This window comes from Hylobates moloch, unplaced genomic scaffold, assembly GCF_009828535.3.
Source record: "Hylobates moloch isolate HMO894 unplaced genomic scaffold, HMol_V3 SCAFFOLD_12, whole genome shotgun sequence".
NCBI classification, from domain to species: domain Eukaryota; kingdom Metazoa; phylum Chordata; class Mammalia; order Primates; family Hylobatidae; genus Hylobates; species Hylobates moloch.
In genome coordinates, this window is record NW_026652287.1 from 50573758 (window position 1) to 50595745 (window position 21988).

At 54.1% G+C, this 21988-nt stretch overlaps 1 protein-coding gene across 1 annotated transcript in view; it reads left to right on the forward strand.

The window, feature by feature from the left end:
* Positions 1-1120: 1120 nt before the first annotated feature.
* Positions 1121-21988, forward strand: part of NIBAN3 (niban apoptosis regulator 3) — a 25862-nt gene continuing 4994 nt past the window's right edge. The window contains 13 exon segments of the mRNA XM_058425767.1: positions 1121-1141; positions 4932-5058; positions 8030-8160; positions 9551-9676; positions 10882-10996; positions 14832-14999; positions 16258-16373; positions 16456-16560; positions 16725-16887; positions 17522-17712; positions 18902-19060; positions 20077-20193; positions 20284-20391. Of these exon segments, the coding sequence (XP_058281750.1) occupies positions 1121-1141; positions 4932-5058; positions 8030-8160; positions 9551-9676; positions 10882-10996; positions 14832-14999; positions 16258-16373; positions 16456-16560; positions 16725-16887; positions 17522-17712; positions 18902-19060; positions 20077-20193; positions 20284-20391 (1647 nt within the window).

Below are 21988 nucleotides of genomic sequence, written 5' to 3' on the forward strand. Positions count from 1 at the left end.
AGAAACTCCATCTTAAAACGAAACAAAACAAAACAAATGTATTCTGTCTTAGCTATAGAGATCAGAAGTCCAAGGTCAAGGTGGCAGCAGGGCTGGTTCCCTCTGGAGGCTCTGAGGCAGAGCCCATCCCAGGCCTCTCCTGTCCTTGGCATTTCTTAGCTTGTGGCCGTGTCACTCCAGTCTCTCCTTGTCTTCACTTGGACTTCTACCTCTTGTGTGTTCTCTCCTCCTATTTATTTATTTTTTTGAGACAGGGTCTCGCTCTGTCACCCAGGCTGGAGTGCAGTGGTACAATCACAGCTCACTGCAGCCTCCATCTCCTGGGCTAAAGCGATCCTCTCACCTCAGCCTCCCAAGTAGCTGGCACTACAGATGCGCACCACCATGCCTGGCTACTTGTACAAATTTTTTGTAGAGACAGGGCCTTGGTATGTTGCCCAGGTTGGTCTCAAACCCCTGAGATAAGCGATCCTCCAGCCTCAGCCTCCCAAAACGTTGAGATTACAGGCATGAACCACTGTGCCCAGCCCTCTTATAAGGACACCTCTCATTGGATTTAGGATCGCCTTGCACCCAGGATGGTTTCATCTCAAGATACCAAATGAGTATTCCAAATAAGTTCCAAATAAATGCTTATTTGGAATACATATTCCAAATAAGGTCACATGCTGAGTTTCCTGGGTCAGGACGTAGACATGTCCTTTGGGGGACATAAGTCAACCCTCTGCTGAGCTCCAACTGCACTGACAGGGCGAAGCACTGCATTCAGCCATGCTGCAGACCTGCTCAGAGCCTTGAAAGCACCAGAGAGTCTAGTCTCCATGTGCTGGGCTCCTGCACATTTTCCCAGAATGCATCTGCTCATGGCCCACCCTTCGGCTTTCTCTGGGCCCCAGGGACGACAGTGTGGGAGGCTGGTGGGTGCATAGGGGCTGCCCAGCCACGTGCAAGCTTCTGTAGGGTGATCCAGAGGAGGCACCCCGCTGAGCAGGAGGTGGGAATTGAAACCTGCACAGAGGCGGCTGTGCGGGGTGAGAGTGGAGCCGAAACCACAGAAAGTGAAGTTTCCTTCAACTTCTTGTCCCGGCGGGCCACTCAGATATGAGAGTGAGGAAGTGGGATGGGGCCTGACCGGAAGGAGGTTGGTAAACAGCAAAGAGCGCTGACTGGAAGCTCAGCTGTGCGCCTGGGTGAGGGCAGGTGGCCGTGGCCCCCAGAGTGGCAGGCACGGGGCTGAGAAGTGAAGGGAAATTGAGCAGCCAGCGCAGGGACCCCACATGGACGGTTCTGCCTGGGGCTGTCACCATCTCCTACTCTTTCCCGAGAGTGACAACTCTTCCTGCTCCGTTTTGCCTTCGGAGTGAAATCCACCCTTCCCACAAGGCTCCATGTGGCCCCTTTCACCTCCCCCTCTCCCCAGCAGCAACAGCCCCTCACTCAGTCTCCCTGCAGCGCACCTACTTCCTGCCGTTCCTGGAGCCCACTGAGCACATTCCCACCCCAGGGCCTTTGCCTGTGCTGAGCCCGCTGCCCGGTATCTCCTTTCCTGCAGCTTTTTACATGGCTTGGGCCCTCGCTTTCTTTACTGGGGGGACACGGTCTTGCTCTGTCATCCAGGCTGGGAGTGCAGTGGTGTGATCTCAGCTCACTGCAACCTCCACCTCACGGGTTCACACGATTCTCCTGCCTCAGCCTCTCAAGTAGTTGGTTCTACAGGCACCCACCACCACTCCCGGCTAATTTTGGTATTTTTAGTAGAAACATCAAGTTTCACCATGCTGGCCAGGCTGGTCTCGAACTCCTGACCTCAAGCGATCCACTTGCCTCAACCTCCCAAAGTGCTGGGATTACAGGCAGGAACCACTGCGCCCAAGTCCTCGCTTCCTTTCACCTCTGTGACCCCTCCATGCCCATCTGTCCCCTCCTGCTGCATCCCTTTTTCTTCCTTGCCTGTCTCATCATCTGATGGTTTTCTTTTTTCTTTTTTTTGAGACAGAGTCTCGCCCTGTTGCTCAGGCTGGAGTGCAGTGGTCTGATCTCAGCTCACTGCAACCTCCTCCTCCTGGGTTCAAGTGATTCTCCTGACTCAGCCTCCTGAGTAGCTAGGATTACGGGCGCACACCACAACACCTGGCTAATTTTTGTATTTTTAGTAGAGACAGGGTTTCACCATGTTGGCCAGGCTGGTCTCGAACTCCTGACCTCAGGTGACCCGCCTGCCTCGGCCTCCCAAACTGCTGGGATTACAGGCTTGAGCCACAACGGCCGGCTGAAAAACCACTAATTTTTTTAAAGGAAGAAATGAATCCTGGGGTGTTAGTGAAGATTACATTCAGATATTACCAGAGGCTTAAGCAAAATGGAGGTTTAGCTCTGTCTCTGGAGAGACATCGTTCAGGGCTGGTAGAGCAATGTCACACATTCTTCAGGAACCCCAGCTCCTTCTACATCATTGCTTTGCACTGTCATCAGCTGGATTCTGCCTCATGGCCCAAGGTGGCTGCTTGTGCTCCAGCCATTGTGTCCACATTCCAGCCCTAGCATGAAGGAGCTCCCCAGGATTCACCCAAGACACTTCTACTCACTCCTTTATGGCCAGCCTGGGTTGCACAGCCCCACATAGCAGCAAGGAAGTCTGGAAGATGAGTCTCCATTGGACAGCCATGGGCTCCGTTATGATCAGGGATTCTACTACTGAGGCCAATAGGAGCAATGGACATTGAGGGACACGTGTTCTCTATTCACTGATGACCCGCCCACCTGCCTCAGGGGCTCCCTGGGGATCTTGCCATCTGAGGGGCCACACTCTGGACTTTCCTTCCTCCAGCCTGGAGCCTCTGGCTGCTGGGAAGTGTTCAGTGTCCTTGAGAGATCTTCAAGGACCCACCCCACTCCCCAGCCAACGCTGGATCCAGAGCTCAGTGCTTGACACTCCCCTCATCAGAAAACCTGTGATGGCTCCATTTGATCATATTTCAGCTTGGAGTGTAGACTGCAAGCCCTCCCTCCCTCCCTCCCTTCATTCATTCATGCACACATTTATTCATGCATTCATTCAGCAAACATCGAGGGCTGCTCTGTGCCAGGCACAAAACAGGTGAAGGGGTGGAGACGCCCAACTAACCAAACCAGGTCAAATGCTGGGACATGAAGGTCGTGCCCAACCAGTCCAGGGGCACAGGGACGGCTCTCCAAGGGGCTGGTATCTGGTCTTTTCACCTGAGAAGTGAAGCTTGGGCAACCAGGTGCAGGAGGCGGGAGCAAGAGTTCTCCAGGCACTGGACAAGACCGCGGGGGTCAGAGGGACATGGGGACTTCGGGAGCTACAGGCAGCTGAGTGGAGCCAGAGGGTTCTTGGAGCGATGAAGCTGGGTCCTCAGTGGTGCTTTCCCAGAGGGCAGTGGGAGAGCTTCCGGAGGTCAGCACTGAGGGTTTGGAGGTGCTGGAGATGGGGTCTGGGCCCAAGAAAAGGGACACCTTCGCTGGGTGAGGTGGCTCACACCTGTAATCCCAGCACTTTGGGAGGCCAAGGCGAGAAGATCACCTGAGGTCAGGAGTTTGAGACCAGCCTGGCCCACATGGCGAAACCCTATCTCTACGAAACAAAACAAAACAAAACAAAATTAACCAGAAATCGCTTGAACCCAGGAGGCGAAGGTGGCAGTGAGCCAAGATCATGCCACTGCACTACAACCTGGGCAACAGAGTGAGACACCGTCTAAAAAAGAACACTTTAGGAGGTCAAGGCAGGCGGATCATGAGGTCAGGAGTTCGAGACCAGCCTGGCCAACATAATGAAACCCCGTCTCTACTGAAAATACAAAAAATTAGCTGGGCGTGGTGGCGGGCACCTGTAATCCCAGCTACTCGGGAGGCTGAGGCAGGAGAATCGCTTGAACTTGGGAGGTGGAGGTTGCAGTGAGCCAAGATCGTGCCATTGCACTCCAGTCTGGGCGACAGTGCGAGACTGTCTCAAATTAAAAAAAAAAAAAAAAAAAAAGACACCTTTAAGAGACACTTAAAACGTGAAATATGCCAGGTGTGGTGGCTCATGCCTGTAATCCTAACATTTTGGGAAGCCAGGCGGGCGGATCACTTGAGTCCAGAAGTTTGAGACGAGCCTAGGCAACATAGGAAGACCCCTGTGTCTACAAAAAACACAAAAATTAGCCAGGCATGGTGGTGGCGTGTGCCTGTGGGCCCAGCTACTCTGGAGGCTGAAGCGAGAGGGTCGCTTGAGCACAAGAGTTCCAGGCTGCAGTGAGCCATGATCATGCCACTGCACTCTAGCCTGAGTGACAGAGCAAGACCCTGTCTCTAAAAAAAGAAAAAGAAATGGAGTCCAGATGATGGACTGGTGGGAGGGACAATGTTGGGGGCCTGAGGAAGGAATCAAGGATGAAGCTTCAGTGCCCCACAAGTCTCTGCTCACCCCTGCCAGGCCCCCATCCTCTAAGACCTTGGCATCTGCCCCCCTGCCCCAGCACTGACCCCAGGGACAGTCTGAGACTGCCTGTCCAGCTCTGTCTCTCCGGCCTGGGGACTCCTAGGAGCTGGGCCAGGGCTGTATCCTCTCTGGGGTCCAGCCTCACTGGGCACAGGGTAGGCACAGTGGTGGGGGTGTATGTGGCACCAGGAACTAGATGCCCCATCCCTGCCCATCCCCCTGTTCCAGCCCCCATACACAACGACTGCTGGTCAGTCCTGCCAGATGTCTGCCCTGCCGCGCCCTCCTCCAAGATGAGCTATGATTTTCTTTCTCCCACACCCTACAACCTACCCCCGGGGCTGTCCCCGCAGCCTCTACAGAAACCATTGGCTCTGGGCAACATGGGCCCCAGGGGAGTGGGGAGGACGCAGGTGCAGCGTGGGGTGGGACAGGGGCGGGACCTCTGAACCCACTGCAACAAAGCCTCTCACCCGCCACCCAGGTGCCCCTGAGCTGAGGAACGCAGGCGGTGGTCGTGAGGAGGGGAAGGGGAGCCCCGGGAGACGGCAGCAGCATGGGCGGGCGACCCTCGAGCCCTCTGGACAAGCAGCAGCGGCAGCACCTAAGGGGTGAGCAGCCAGGGAGGGGACAGGGTGGGAGTCCGGGTGGGTGGGGGCTCCAGCCATAGGGTCCACATGCTCTATGCAGCAGATGGGGTTCGGTTCAGACCTAGGGCTGTCAAAACACACAGGATGCCTTCTTAATGTAAATTTCGCACAGTGAATCTTTTGTTTTTGTTGAGACAGGATCTTGTCTGTTGCCCAAGCTGGAGTGCAGTGCTATGATCATGGCTCACTGCAACCTTGGCCTCCTGGGCTCAAGCGATTCTCCCGCCTTAACCTCCCAAGTAGCTGGGACCACAGGCATGCACCACTGTGCCCAGCTAATTATTTTGTTGGTTTTTTTTTTTTTTTAATAGAGACAACATGTCCCTATGTTGGCCAGTTTGCTTTTGAACTTGTGGGCTCAGGCGATCCTCCCACTTCAGCCCGAATAGCTGGGACCACAGGCGTGCACCATCACACCTAGCTAATTTTTTTATTTTGTTTTTGTAGTGACAGGGTCTCACTATGTTGCCCAGGCTGGTCTTGAACTCCTGAGCTCAAGCGATCCTCCCACGTCACCCTCCCAAAGTGCTGGGATTACAGGCGGGAGCCACTGTGCCCAGAAGACTGTCTTCTATTTTTATTTGGTAAATCTAGTGACCTGATTTAGGGCAGGGGTTCAGGTGGGAGGCATGGTGCCAAGTGGAGGGTGTCCCAGACCCAGCCAGGCCCTGAGGGATATCTTCCTGAGTGGGCAGGGACCAGCAGGCCCCTCGGCAGGACCCTGGGGATGGAGACTCAGTTCCCAATTTGAGACTAAGAGGGGCCAGTGCCAGATTCAGTGCCATTCGGGTCCCTCTGTCCTCATATGTGGGGTGAGCACCTGTACTGGGCACTGGGGACATTGTGGGGTTGGTATTGGCCTTCCCCTCACAGGCTCATGGTCTAAACACCTTCCCTCTCGTGGCTCTGCTATGTGGGGCTTCTGTGCCCAAGGACCTCATGGCACAGAATGATTGCTGGAGCTCCGGCCATTGGGTCTACATTCCATGCAGCAGCATGGAAGAGTGTTTTTTTGGTTTTTGGGTCAAGTCATGACCCAAAATTGCATGGTGAGAATGATGGGAGAGAGCTCACATGTTCCTCGAGTGTGGGGAAGAGCAGAGGTGGATGACTGCTCACTGAGGAGACAATGATCAAGCCAGGGCTGGAGGGATGTGATGGCGCTGGAAGGAAGGGGATACCAGAAGAGCATTTTGGACAGGAGAAACAGCATGTGCTAAGGCCAGTGATGTATCTTGCAAACAAACAATTCACGTTCACACCCTGGTCATTCCCTCATTTGTTGTGTGCCCTTTGGTGAGTGACTTCACCTCCCTGGGCTTCATTCTCTTATATGTAAAATGGGGATAGCAACAATGCCTAGCTCATGGGGGCATTGTAAGGATTCAAAGAGTTACTCTATGTAGCACTGCGAATTTTTTTTCCCCCCAGTAGTGGCTTAAACAAGATAAAAGATTTTTTTTTTTCCCTCAAACTGAGAGGTGTGGAGGCAGGCAGGCTAGTAAAAGTTAGACACCTAAAGTCCTTTCATCTCATGGCTCTGCCATGTGTGAATTCCTGTGCCCGAGGTAGCCTCATGGCACAGAATGGCTGTCGGAGCTCCAGCCATTGGGTCCACATTCCAGGCAGCAGAATGGAAGTACGTTTTATTTACAGTCAAGTGTACATGGCTTAGGGCAACAGGTCAAAGAGCTAGTCACCCATCACCCATATGACTACTTCCTAGATAGGTCAGGATACAGGACACCTCCATCACTCACAGAAAGTTCCCTTGTGTGCTTTGGAGCTTTAAAAGCTTTTGAAAAGCTCCCCAGGTAAAGCATATGGGGACACTTTTGGGTGTGATGGATCCGCTCATTATCTTGATTGTGGTGAGGGCTTCACGGATGTGTGATTGTGTCAAAGCTCAGCAAACCATATGCTTACGTGATACATGAGCTATAAGTGAAGGTGTGGCTCAACCTGTATTCCCAGCGCTTTGAGAAACCAAGGTGTGAGGATCGCTTGAGGCCAGGAGTTTGAGACCAGCCTGGATAACATAGCAAGACCTTGTCTCTACAAAAATAAAAAAATTAGCTGGGCATGGTGGCAGGTGCACCTGATCACAGCTACTGGAGTGGGGCTGAGGTGGGAGGATCACTTGAGCCCAGCAGGTCAAGGCTGCAGTAAGCTGAGATTGCACCACTGCATTCCAGCCTGGGGGACAGAGACCCTGTCTCAAAAAAAAAAAAAAAAAAAAGAAAAGAAAAAGAAAAAGAAAAAAAAAAGGACAAGACAAGCAGATCACTGGAGCTCAGGAGTTCAAGACCAGCCTGAGCAACATGGCGAAACCTCGTCTCTACTAAAAATAGAAAAATTAGTCCGTCGTGGTGGCAGGCACCTGTAGTCTCTGTAGTCCCAGCTACTTGGGAGGCTGAGATGGGAGAATCACCTGAGCCCAGGAAGTAGAGGTTGCAGTGAGCTGTGATTGTGCCACTGCACTCCAGCCTGACAACAGAGTGAGACCCCATCGAAACAAAAAACAAAACAAACAAACAAAAAAAACCCATCTCTACTAAAAAATACAAAAATTAGCCGGGCATGATGGCGTACACCTGTAGTCCTAGCTACTCAGGAGGCTGAGGCAGGAGAATTGCTTGAACCTGGGAGGCAGAGGTTGCAGTGAGCCGAGATCGTGCTACTGCACTCCAGCCTGGGCAACAGAGTGAGACTCCATCTCAAAAAAAAAAAAAAAAGAAGCTGCCTCACCCAGCCACATGGATGGAAATAGGCACGGAGGGTGAAGCGTGAATGGAATTTGGTGACAACTTGTCCGGCAGCTCAGGATGACTGTAGGAGCCCCCAGGTGGCTTCCCTGTCTGTTTTGCCCTCCCTAAGCAGGTCTCCTGGGCAGATTCAATTTGCTGGGTTCATTGTCCCCTTGTCCCTGCAGGTCGGGTGGACACCCTGCTGAGGAACTTCCTGCCCTGCTACCGCGTGCAGCTGGCAGCGTCTGTCCTGCGGCAGATCTCCCGAGAGCTGGGCCCTCAGGAGCCCGCCAGAAGCCAGTTGCTACGCAGCAAAGTGGGTGTTGTGGGGGAGCAGAGGATGTTTGAGTGTGGGAGGAGGGTCCTGGAGGAGCCCTCCCTAGGCCATGCTTCCAACCTCAGACCTTTGCCATTGCCATAGGATGACTTTAAATATTCATCGTTTAAATAAACATTCACTGAGAGGCCGAGCAAGGTGGCTCATGTCTGTAATCCCAGCACGTTGGGAGGCCAAGGCAGGTGGATCGCCAGAGGTCAGGAGTTCAAGACCAGCCTGACCAACGTGGTGAAAATCCGAAACCCCATCTCTACTAAAAATACAAAAACAAAATTAGCCAGACCCTGTGGCATGCACCTGTAGTCCCAGCTACTCGGGAGGCTGAGGCAGCAGAATCGTTTGAACCTGGGAGGTGGAGGTTGCAGTGAGCCCAGATTGCGCCACTGCACTCCAGCCTAGGCAACAGAGCTAGAGTCTGTCAAACACACACACACACACACACACACACACACACACACACACACACACACACACACAAAAAACACCATTCACTGAGCATGTAATTCATGCCACATCATGGGCTGGGCATGAGGACACAGCCCTTGTCCAGTGACAAGGACAGATCCCGCCATAATCTCTGGGGTTCACAATCTGATGGGAGGTAGAAGACTCCAAACAAGTTAGCATATCATGATGTGGAATGGAGTAACTTGTTTTTTAGATGGAGTTTTGCTCTGTCACCCAGGCTGGAGTGCAGTGGCGCAATCTTAGCTCACTGCCACCTCCAACTCCCAGGTTCAAGCGATTCTCGTGCCTCAGACTCCCGAGTAGCTGGGACCACAGGCGCCTGCCACCATGCCTGGGTAATTTTTGTATTTTTAGTAGAGATGGGGTTTCACCATGTTGGCCAGTCTGATCTCAAACTCCTGACCTCAAGTGATCTCCCCACCTTGGCCTCTCAAAGTGCTGGGATTATAAGCGTGAGCGCCTGGCCTCCAGACATCTCTGGAGCCATGAAGTTGTGTGCCCCACACAACTCACTCAGTCTTCACCCCCTTGGTAGACGGGTCTTTGACCGATGAGGAAACTCAGGCACAGAGAGGCCAAATGGCCTTCCTGAGGTCACACTGCAGAGGTGTGATTTGAACCCGGGATCCACGCTTATTACTAATGCTTGGTCCCACGCTCCAATCGGCGCTGAGATTTTTTGCCTCTCCAGGGCGCCCCACTTCCCAGCTGTGCCCACCCAGGGCGGGGGGCTCCAGGAGCTGTGGACACAGAGCCCCTTCCCGCCTGGGACTCTCCCTGTCCAGCCTGGGGCATCACGGGACCTTAGCGTCACCCCAGGATACAGTGGGTGTCTGGGTGGTCGGGCCACAGGGACGTCAGCCCACAGCCCCCTGACACCCACTGCTCCCTCTTCCTGCAGAAGCTGCCCCGAGTCCGTGAGCACCGAGGACCCCTGACCCAGCTTCGGGGCCACCCACCCCGGTGGCAGCCTATCTTCTGTGTTCTGCGTGGGGACGGCCGCCTGGAGTGGTTCAGCCACAAGGAGGTGCGTGATTGGCATGTGGCCTTTCTGCTTCTGGGTCCCTCCTTCCCACCCCCCACAGCCTCAAGGTTTGTGGGATCCATATCTCAGCATAGTCCCACCTCTATCAATCATCCAGGATGAATCTTGGGCCCCTATGTGTTTGGCCTGTTGTAGGCAACCATCTGGTTCCATCCCATGCTCTGCTGGGTGGGTAAACTGAGGCCCAGGCCAGGGATAGGGTCGTGGTCAGTATCACAGCTGTGGTTTCAAACTCTTGGGGCCTTTGCAAGTCACACCTCTGGCCGCTCTGCTTTCTGGCTGGGGAGCTTGGAGCGATCACTACTTTTCTGAAACTCAGTTTCCACTTCTGTGAAATGGGATGATGATGTTTCACACCATGTAGGGCTCTGAGGGTTCAACAAGAGGGTCCTCAGCACTTGGGACCGGCCCGGCACATGGGGAGCCAGTGGGTACTGGGAGCTCAGGGACTGAAGGAGGAAGGGAGGGAAACGGGAAAGGGAAGGAGGGAGAGAGAGGGCAGGAACAGGAGGAAGGAAGGGAAGGAGGGAGGAAGGGAGGAAGTTATGGGGACAGAGGTAGGATGGATGGAGGGAGAGAGGAGGGAAAAAAAAGGAGGGAGAGCCGGCCCTGGTGGCTCACACCTGTAATCCCAGCCCTTTGGGAGGCTGAGGTGAGTGGATCCCTTCAGCTCAGTTCAAGAACAGCCTGGCCAACATGGTGAAACTCTGTCTCTACTAAAAATACAAAACCTAGGGCCGGGCACGGTGGCTCAGGCCTGTAATGCCAACACTTTGGGAGACTGAGGCAGGTGGATCACCTGAGGTCAGGAGTTCAAGACCAGCCTGGGCAACATGGCGAAACCCCATCTCAATTAAAAATACAAAAATTAGCCTGCTGTGGTGGCGGGTGCCTGTAATCCCAGCCACTCGGGAGGCTGAAGTGGAAGAATCACTTGAACTCGGGAGGTGGAGGTTGCGGTGAGCTGAGATCACGCCACTGCACTCCAGCCTGGGTGACACAGTGAGACTCTGTCTCAAAAACAAAGAAAAGAGAGAAGGAGGAATGGAGGAAAGGAGAGGGAGGGAGGAGTGAGAGGGGCAGAGGATTTTTCAGCTCATCTGAAATCGTCCCTTGATAGTATAGTTGGGACACAGAAGCCACAGTTCAGACCTGTCCCAAGTTGGTTCTCTGGGTACCTTTTGTAGGAATATGAAAATGGGGGCCACTGCCTTGGCTCCACAGCCCTGACGGGATACACACTCCTGACTTCCCAGCGAGAATATCTCCGCCTTTTGGACGCTCTCTGCCTTGAATCCTTGGGTAAGGGTCCCGGGGTTCCCAGGAACAGGTTTCTCCACCCCAGCATCATTAACATGTGGGGCCAGATCATTCTCGTGGTGGGGGCGTCCCGGGTACAGCAGGGCGTTAAGCAGCATCCCCGGCTTCCACCCACTCCATGCCAGCAGCAGCCCCCACCCTGGGCGCGACAACCACCAATGTCTCCAGCATTGCCAAGTGTCTCCTGAGGGCAGCGTTGCCCCGGTTGAGCATCCCTGCTCTGGAAAACAAACATACAAACACCCACTCTTGCAAGGGTAAGGGGGAGAGTTAGGTCATGGGACCAGAATCAAAATAGCAAAGGATAAAAACAGTAAAATCTGGGATGGGTGCAGTGTCTCATAGTGTCTGTAGTCCCAGCTACTCGGGAGGCTGAGGCGGGAGGATCGCTTAAGCCTGGGAGGTAGAGGTGGCTGTGAGCCGAGATTGCCCCACTGCACTCCAGCCTGGGCAATAGAGTGAAACCCCATCTCCAAAAACAACAACAAAAACAATTAAAAACAATAGGCTGGGCACAGTGGCTCACACCTGTAATCCCACCACTTTGGGAGGCCGAGGTGGGCGGATCACTTGAGGTCAGGAGTTCGAGACTAGCCTGGCCAACATGGTGAACCCTTGTCTCTACTAAAAATACAAAAATTAGCCTGTGTAATGACATGCGCCTATAATCCGAGCACTTTGGGGGACCAAGGCAGGTGGATCACCTGAGGTGAGGAGGAGCCCTCATGAGGCCAGCCTGACCAATATGGTGAAACCCTGTCTCTACTAAAAATACAAAAGGTAGGCCGGGCATGGTGGCTCACGCCTGTAATCCCAGCACTTTGAGAGGCTGAGGCGGGCCGATCATGAGGTCAGGAGATCAAGACCATCCTCGCTAACACGGTGAAACCCCATCTCTACTAAAAATACAAAAAATTAGCCAGGTGTGGTGGCGGGTGCCTGTAGTCCCAGCTACTTGGGAGGTTGAGGCAGGAGAATGGCATGAACCCGGGAGGCAGAGCTTACAGTGAGCCGAGATCACGCCACTGCACTCCAGCCTGGGTGACAGAGCAAGACTCCATCTCAAAAAAGAAAAAAAAAAAAAAGAAATTAGAGAAGGAACAATTCCAGGCATGTGCCTGGCAAGTACTCAGCACTGGGCTTGCACTATCTCATAAAGTCTGCCCAGCAGGCAGGCCCAGCACTAGCTACCCCATTTCACAGATAAGGACATTGAGGCTGAGGATTGTCACACAGTTAGTCAAGGGCAGATCTAGAATTGCACCCTCTGCTTCACCTAAAATCTATCTTGCTGTCAAAGGACACAAAGATGTAGTCTGCTGAGATGTTGATGCTGCTCAAAACATCAGAATCTGCCCAAATACCCATCTCTTGAGGGTTGATTAAATATATTATGGCCTGGCCCTTGGTAATGAACACTGAGCTGGCTGCAGTGGCACGTGCCTGTAGTCCCAGGTACTTGGGAGGCAGAGACAGGAGGATCCCCTGAGGCCAGGAGTTCCAGACCAGCCTGGGTAACATAGTGAGACCCCCATCTCCACAAACATTTTTAAAAATAAAATTAGCTAGATGTGGTGGCACGTGCCTGTAGTCCCAGCTACTCAGAAGGCAGAGGCGGGAGGATCACTTGAGCCCAGGAGTTAGGGGCTGCTGTGAGCTATGATCACACCATTGAACTCCAGCAGCCTGAGCAACAGAGCCAGGCCCTGTCTCTATTTAAATAAATAAATAAATAAAAGCCTGGGTGCGGTGGCTCATGCCTGTAATCCCAGCACTTTGGGAGGCCAAGGCGGGCAGATCATCTGAGGTCCCAGCCTGGCCAACATGGCGAAACCCCATCTCTACTAAAAATACAAAAATTAGCCGAGCATGGTGGCACACGCCTATAATCCCAGCTACTCAGGAGACCGAGGCAGGAGAATTGCTTGAACCTGGGAGGCAGAGGTTATAGTGAGCCAAGATCGCGCCACTGTACTCCAGCATGGGAGACAGAGCAAGACTCCGTCAAACAAACAAACAAACAAAAAGCCAGGTGGCTCACACCTGCAGTCTCAGCACTTTAAGAGGCCAAAGTGGGAGGATCATTTGAGCCTAGGAGTTTGAGGCCACCGTGAGCTATGATCACACCACTGCACTCCAGCCTGGGCAACAGAGGAAGACTCCATCTCTAAAATAAAAATAAATTAAAATTTAAAAACGATAAATAAAAGAAAGCAAAACTTAGCCACTGAAAGTGTCCCAGACGTATCAAGGAGTGAAATGACCAGTTCCAAGGCAGAAAATCCCATCTTGTCACAGATATGCACCTCACACAGTTTCATGCAGATTTTAGAATCTGGAGAAATGTCCCCTAAACTATTAACAGTCATTATCGTCTCTAGGGGCTGAGGCTGGAAGGCTGAGATGACCAGGAGTTTCCACTTTCTGGATTCTCTTCTTCTTCTCCTTCTTCTTCTTCTTCTCCTTCTTCTTCTTCTTCTTCTTCTTCCTTCTTTCTCCTTCTCCTTCTCCTTCTCCTTCTCCTTCTCCCTCCTTCTTCTTCTTCTTCTTCTTCTTCTTCTTCTCCTTCTTCTTCTTCTTCCTCCTCCTCTTCTTCCTCCTCCTCCTCTTCTTCTTCCTCTTCCTCTTCTTCTTCTTTTTTTTTTTTGGACAGAGTCTTGCTCTTGCTCTGTCTCCCAGGCTCGAGTGCAGTGGTGTGATCTCTGCTCACTGCAACCTCCGCCTCCCAGGCTCAAGTGATCCTCCTGCCTCAGCCTCCTGAGTAGCTGAGACTATAGGCACCTGCCACCACACCCTGCTAATTTTTGTGTTTTAGTAGAGACGGGGTTTCACCACGTTGGCCAGGCTGGTCTCGAACTCCTGACCTCAAGTGATCTGCCTGCCTCGGGCTCCCAAAGTGCTGGGATTACAGGCATGACCCACCTTGCCCAGCCTGGATTGTTGGATTTTATCGCAGTCTGTGTGTATCATCCTGGAAAGTGGAACAAAACACTGGAGACAGGAGACCCTAAATATTTCTTTTCATTTACTTATGTTTTTAATAAAAAATACCTTGTGCAGGCCGGTCTGGAACTCCTGGGCCCAAGGGATCCTCCCACTTCAGCCTCCAGAGGTGCTGGGATTACAGGCATGAGCCACCGCGGCTGGCCCCCAAATGAATTAACCAAAGCTGAATTCACTTATTTTGTCTTGTCAGTAATTCTAGGTCATTGGTATCACTGTTAACCCCATTTGGGCAGGAAAATCACAGCTCATGAAAACGTGTGCCCTAGTCATAGAACTAGAAATTAGCTTGGCCAGGCTGGGCACAGTGACTCACACCTGTAATCCCAGCATTTTGGGAGGCTGAGGCGGACAGATCACTTGAGCTCATGAGTTCAAGACCAGCCTGGGTAACATAGTGAGACCCTGTCCCTTTTGTTAAAAAAGGAAAGAAAATGAGAGTGGTTTGGTCAGGTTGGAACCCGGGTCTGACTGACTCCAAAACCCCACATAAAGCCGGGCTCACATAACATCCCAGCTTGAATGGATTGGTGGTGGTTGCCAGGAGGACTGTATTAAGGGTGCTGAGGCTGGAAAACAGTGCTGGGATGGATTGGTGATGTCTGCCTTGGGCATGCAATGGAAGAAGTTGACCCTGCCTCCCCCAAAACTGTGCCCTGCCCAGTGCTGTTGGAATAAGGACGGTGGCAAGTATCAGGGTGTGGCTCATATTTATCGAGCAACTGCCTATGCCAGGGACTGCCGTATGCATTTCAGGGGTATTTTCTCCTAGTGAATGAATGTCTAGAAGATGCAACCTCCTATTTGTTTTCAGGAGACCATACTCAGGAAGAGCCTGACTCCCTCTTTGAAGTGCCTGTGAGCTTCCCGCTGTTCCTGCAGCACCCCTTCCGCCAGCACCTCTGCTTCTCTGCAGCCACCAGGGAGGCACAGCATGCCTGGAGGCTGGCCCTGCAGGGTGGCATCCGGCTTCGGGGCACAGGTGGGTCTCAGGACAGGTCAGACATTTGTGGGGCTAATGGTCTGGGGTCAGACGGCTCAGCCTCTGTTAGCTTGGGACCTCTCCAGGCCTCACTTTCTTTACCCAGAAAATGGGTTGTTAGGCCAGGTTCGGTGGTTCATGCCTGTAATTCTAGCATTTTGGGAAGCCGAGGCAGGCAGATCTCCCGATGTCAGGAGTTCGAGACCAGCCTGGACAACATGGCGAAATCTTGTCTCTACTAAAAATACAAAAATTAGCTGGGTGTGGTGGAAGGCACCTGTAATCCCAGCCACTCGGGAGGCTGAGGCAGGAGAATCACTTGAACCCAGGAGGTGGAGGTTGCAGTGAGCCAAGATCACGCCACTGCACTCCAGCCTGGGCAACAAGAGCAAAACTCCATCACACAGACACACACACACACACACACACAGAATAAGAAAATGGGTTGCTGGGGGAGCCAGAAGGGACACCAGGCAGTTGTGAGTGACTAGGGCTGTAACAGAGACACACAGGGTTCTATGGGGGCTCAGCCTGGGGGATGGGAGTTGGAGCAGGCTTCCCAGATGAGGGGAAGCTGGAGTCTGTAAAAGATGAGGGGCCAGCCGCTGGGCGTGGTGGCTCACGCCTGTAATCCCAGCACTTTGGGAGGCCGAGGCGGAAGGATCACGAGGTCAGGAGATCGAGAGCATCCTGGCTAACACAGTGAAACCCTAACTCTACTAAAAATACAAAAAATTAGTCGGGCGTGGTGGCAGGCGCCTGTAGTCCCAGCTACTCGGGAGGCTGAGGCAGGAGAATGGCGTGAACCCAGGAGGCGGAGCTTGCAGTGAGCCGAGATCGCGCCACTGCACTCCAGCCTGGGGAACAGAGCAAGACTCCATCTCAAAAAAAAAAAAAAGAAAGAAAGAAAAAAGTAGGGGAGCAGCAGGACTGACACACACAGAGTTGGGCAGGTTGTTGACTGCACAAACGGTACAACTAGAGGAGCAGCTACTGGCTGCAGTATGTACGCCTGAACTGCTGGTCACGGGGCTGTGGCTGCCAGTAGAGGGTTCCTTCTAAGTTGAATAAAGGTGTTGGTCTTGGGGGACTGTGTTCCCTGTGGAGGGCATTGCCTATGCAAAGTTCCAGAGATGGGTAAAACTTGGGTGTTGGGGACCTGGCCAGGCGGAGGGCTTCCTCCCCCGGCCATGGGGAGCCAGGCAGGGGAGCCAGGCAGGGGAGCTACCAGCAGGCACTGAGGAGCAGCCCCTCTCAGTCCTGCAGCGAAGCCAGGCCCCTGCTGCCCGGGCCTTCCTGGACGCCGTCCGACTCTACCGGCAGCACCAAGGCCACTTTGGCGACGACGACGTGACCCTAGGCTCAGACGCCGAGGTTAGTGCCCCGCGAGGCCGTACCCGGGACCCCCACGACCCCTCCCGGCCGACCGCGGCGCCCATGGCCCCCTCTCCTGCAGGTGCTGACCACAGTGCTGATGCGGGAGCAACTTCCCGTGCTGCGAGCCCAGACCCTTCCTGGCCTGCGGGGAGCAGGCCGCGCCCGCGCCTGGGCCTGGACTGAGGTATGCACGGCGTCCGGATCCGGGATAGGGGGCGGGATACGGGCGTTCGGGTTCCCCTCCCACGACTGTCGCCTAAACCCTCTCCCGGTATCTCTGACCCCCATCCCCGCCCCGTGTCTCGGTTGTGTCCTGCCTTCCTGTCCCCCCTCGACCGGTCTGGGCAGCTTCTAGACGCCGTTCACGCAGCTGTCCTGGCCGGGGCCTCCGCCGGGCTCTGCGCCTTCCAGCCCGAAAAGGACGAGCTGCTTGCGTCGCTGGAGAAGACGATCCGCCCGGACGTGGATCAGCTGCTGCAGCAGCGGGCGCGTGTGGCGGGGCGGCTGCGGAGTGAGACCCGGGGGCGGGGCCTGGGCTGGGAGGGGCGAGTCAATGCTGGGGAAAAAGGGGCGTGACCTAAGCCAAGAATGGCTTGGAGTTATGTGAAATGAGGGGCGTGGTCATAGAGGGGCGGGGCCAAGCCTAAGATGCGAAAGGGAACGGGTGGGGAAGGGGCGGGGCCAAAGCGAGACGGTGGGCGTGGTTTTGTGGTCGAGGCACTGGGGGCGGGGCCTAGAGTCTCCCGAGGACACCAGGTCCTAAGGGGGCTGCGTGGATACAAAAAGGGCGGGGCCTCAGCGGGAGATAGGCGTGGCCTTGAGGCTGAGGCTCGAGGAGTTGAGGCCCAGAGCCGGGCCAATGCGGGTGGGCGGGCCTGGGAAGCAGAACAGTGGAGGAGGGGCGGGGGTAAAGACTGATACATGGGCAGGGGTGGGCCAAGGTGGCCCCTACAAAGACCCAGGTGGGAATCCTGACTCGGCCCGCCCCTCCGAGGCTCAGTTTTCCCTGAGTAGAAGAGGGTAGAAGAGGGCGCTCAGCGTCCCTGCTCGCGTTCCCCTCGCCCTGCTGAACTAGGGCCCCTGCACATCCCCATCTGTGAGGCACCTTGCGGAGGGGACTCCAGACCAGTGTCTTCCACTTCCAGCGGGTATCAGGGGACCGCTCGAGACGTCCCTGCGCCGGGAGGTGGACCCGCAGCTGCCCCGGGTCGTGCAGACCCTGCTGCGCACCGTGGAAGCCTCGCTCGAGGCGGTGCGGACCCTCCTGGCTCAAGGCATGGACCGACTGTCCCACCGCCTGCGCCAGAGCCCCTCGGGCACGCGGCTGCGCAGGGAGGTGAGCTCCCGTGGGTAGGGCTTCAGTGAGCCAGAGGGTGATGTGTTAACTTGAGTCTTTCCTGTGGAAAATCTTCACTGAATTTGTTCTAGGCTGCTTTTTTTTTTTTTTTTTTTTTGAGACGGAGTCTCGCTCTGTCGCCCAGGCTGGAGTGCAGTGGCGCGATCTCGGCTCACTGCAAGTTCCGCCTCCCGGGTTCACGCCATTCTCCTGCCTCAGCCTCTCCGAGTAGCTGGGACTACAGGCGCCCGCCAGCATGCCCTGCTAATTTTTTGTATTTTTAGTAGAGATGGGGTTTCACCGTGGTCTCGATCTCCTGACCTCGTGATCCGCCTGCTTTGGCCTCCCAAAGTGCTGGGATTACAAGCGTGAGCCACCGCGCCCGGCCCCTTCAACTCATTCTTAAGCCTCCATTTCCTAATCACCTTTTCCAGGAACTGTCCCTGGTCCCCTCTATGTCTTGTAGTAGCCTGTGCTTCTCTTATCACAGCCTGACTTTCATACCACTGTGGGTGATTTCTATACTCTGTCTCCCCTAATTTGTAAGCAGAGACTGGGTTAGAGTATTCCATTTCTGCAGCCCCAGGGAGATGGTATTCATAGATCCAGGGCCAGGAAATGTGCTCATTTCCTCTCAATTGTGCCAGCATCGCTTGTTATAGTTTTTTCAGGTTTTATCATTTTATGTCCATGACACCATGCCTCACTGCTACTTATTTTATTTTATTTTATTTTATTTTATTTTATTTTATTTTATTTTTGAGACAGAGTCTCATTCTGTCACCCACGCTGAAGTGCAGTGGTGCGATCTTGGCTCACTGCAACCTCCTGGGTTCAAGCGATCCTCATGCCTCAGCCTCCCAAGTAGCTGGGAGTACAGGTGTGTGCCACCACACCTAGCTAATTTTTGTATTTTTGGTTGAGAAGGGGTTTCACCATGTTGGCCAGGCTGGTATCGAACTCCTGACCTCAAGTGATCCACCCGCCTCGGCCTCCCAAACTGATGGGATTACAGGTGTGAGCCACCATGCCTGGCCCACCACTATTGTATTATGAGTTTCTTTGGTGACAGCTGAGGCGGGAGGTATTTTCATTTGTGTTTCTCCTTTGGTGAATTGGCTCTGGGGTCCTTGGCCCTTTGCAATCAGCTGACAGCATTTTTCCCCCAAAACTGCTTCCGGGAGCACAGGTTTACTCATTTGGGGAGATGCCGTGGGACTTGGCGCTGATGCAGACATGCTACCGTGAGGCCGAGCGGAGCCGGGGGCGCTTGGGGCAGCTGGCAGCGCCGTTTGGCTTTCTGGGGATGCAGAGCCTCGTGTTTGGGGCCCAAGATCTTGCACAGCAGGTGAGGGTGAGTGGGAGGCTGGGATGAGGCCAGGCTGTGAAGACAGCCTCCACTGAACTCCTGCTAAGTGTGCCCTGGAGAGACCACGATGATCGAGACAACTCAACGGGGCTGCCAGTCTCAAAGGGACATGAGCCCGTGACCAGGCAGCGGCCACATGTGGTGGACAGAGCTGGGGCAGGATGCACAGGGAGCGCCAAGGATGTTCCTGATCCATCTCTGGGGTTGACAGGACTTTCAGGAGGAGGGGACTTCCAACATGGGAGAGCAGTGGGAGGAATGGGGCTGCCACAAGTCCCGAGTGAATAGTGTTGAGAGCGCTTGTCTGCGTTTGGGGAACGTGGAGCAATTTTTCAGAAATGGGGAAGATAGGCCGGCGACACGGACGGGCAGATCGCATAATGCCTTGAGTATGGGGCTAAGGGGTGAGCTCTTTCCTGAGGGCAATTGGGAGCCAGAGCAGGTATGTGAGCAGGGGGAGGACATGGCTGGATTTAAGGTTTAGGAAGCTCTGCCTGCCGTAGGGAGCACAGGCTGTTGGGGGCAGGAAAAGAGGAGGCAGGGAGGAGGCCTGCACCAGGATGGGGGATGTCAGTGGGGAGAAGCAAAAAGTGTTTTGAAGTCTGAGATGGGACCTGCTGATGGACATGGTGACAGAAGACAGAGAGTGAGATGATCCAGCACTACCTAGCACAGTTGTTCAGTTTGTGCACTGCACAAAAGCGCTCAGTGGAGGAGGCTGAACTCTGGCTCTCTACTCTCCATTCTGGGCACCCTGGCACCATCCCCCAGAGGGAAGGGGCTTTCTGCCAGTTTGCACATAGTCTCCCACAGACTAGACAATTCCCAGGTCCTGAGAGGAGGGGAAAGGTGTGTCCTGGGACAAGGAGGAGGAAGTTGGGCAGAGGTGGCTGGTTGGGGCAGGCTGGATGCTGAGAAGGGGTCAGATAGGCAGGAGTGAAGCCCGGGAGACTGGAGCACAGATTCTGGGATCATCACGGCATCTCCTCCCACAGCTCATGGCTGACGCTGTGGCCACCTTCCTGCAGCTGGCTGACCAGTGTCTGACCACGGCCCTGGACTGTGACCAGGCTGCCCAGAGGCTGGAGAGAGTCAGGGGGCGCGTGCTGAAGGTGTGGTCTGTGGGTATGGGGTGGCATGGGGTGGCAGTGGACCTGGGTGCTCAGATGGTCGCTGGATGCACCACTGGGTGTGTTGTGCAGAAATTCGAATCGGACAGCGGGTTGGCGCAGAGGAGGTTCATCCAAGGCTGGGGTCTCTGCATCTTTTTACCTTTTGTGCTGAGCCAACTCGAGCCAAGCTGCAAAAAGGTGAGTTAATGGGAAGTGTGCAAGAGGGTCTGACAGCATCACCATGCATCCATGTAAAGTGGGCAAGAATGCTCTTTGAGGCTGGGCGCAGTTGCTCACGCCTGTAATCCCAGCAATTTGGGAGGCCAAGGCGGGCAGATCACGAGGCCAGGAGTTCGAGACTAGCCTGGCCAACATAGTGAAACCCCATCTCTACTAAAAATACAAAAAATTAGCCGGGCGTGGTGGCAGGCGCCTGTAATTCCAGCTACTCAGGAGGCTGAAGCAGGAAAATCGCTTGAACCTGGGAGGGGGAGGTTGCAGTGAGCCGGGATCGCGCCATTGCACTTCAGCCTGGGCGACAGAGTGAAACTCCATCTCAAAAAAAAAAAAAAAATAGAATGCTCTTTGATCATTAGAGACCATTTGACCTCAATCCTAGCACTCTGGGAAGCCAAAGTCGGGGGACTGCTTGAGGCCAGGAGTTCAGTCTGTACAACATAGTGAAACTCCATCTCTATAAAAATACAGAAGTTAGCCAGGCGTGGTGGTGTGTGCCTGTGGTCTCAGCTACTCTGGAGGCCAAGAGGTGGGAGGATCAATTGAGCCTAGGAAGTCGAGGCTGCCGTGAGCTAGGATCGTACCACGGCACTCCAGCCTGGGCAACAGAGCAAGGGCCTGTCTCAAAAAAAGAGACTTCCATACCCTGAGCCCTGGAGCTGGGTCAGGTGGCTTTTCTGGGCTTCCACAGTGCCCTCTGCTTCACCTATGATGGGGATCATTACCCTGTGTCTGCCACAGAAGAGCTGGGATGCGTCCCACACATCGCATATCACCCGGTGACATGGGCATCAGCGGAGGGAGGAGGCGGATGGAGAGTGTGGGTAAGGGTTGGGTAGGGAGTTACCAGGGGGTCAGGAAGGATCTCCCTGTGAAATGAAGGCATGGGCCATGTCCCGGGAAGGGCATTCCAGGCAGAGGGCACAGCATGTGCAAAGGCCCTGAGGCCTGACTGTGCCTGGTGTATTGGAGGAATAGTGACAAGGTGGGTGGGGCTGAAGCTCAGTGAGTGGAAGAGTGGGAAGGAGGTCAGGGGGAGTCCTGGGTGCCTAGGCACACAGGGCTCATGGGCACCAGGCGGGTGTCTGACATGGGTACGAGCAGAATCCTCTAGAGGAAGTGGCTGGGAGTTGGGGAAGTCCCAGCTGAGACACTCATACTATTCCCTGTGAGGTGTGATTTGCTGTGCCTAATTAATCCCATGAATCCTTTCCACAATGCTAGAGAATATGGGCCACTGAGTCCATTTTAAAGATAAGGAAACTGAGGCCAGGTGTGGTGGCACATGCCTGTAATATCAGCACTTTGGGATAGTGAGACCCCACCTCTACAAAAAATACAAGAATTCGCCAGGTGTGGTGGTGCATGCCTGTAGTCTAAGCTACTTGGGAGGCTGAGGTGGGAGGATCGCTTGAGCCTGGGAGGTCGAGGCTGCAGTGAGCCACGACTGTGCCACTGTAGTCCAGCCTGGGTGACAGAGCAAGACTATTTTATTTTATTTTATTTTATTTTATTTTATTTTATTTTATTTTATTTATTTTATTTTATTTATTTTATT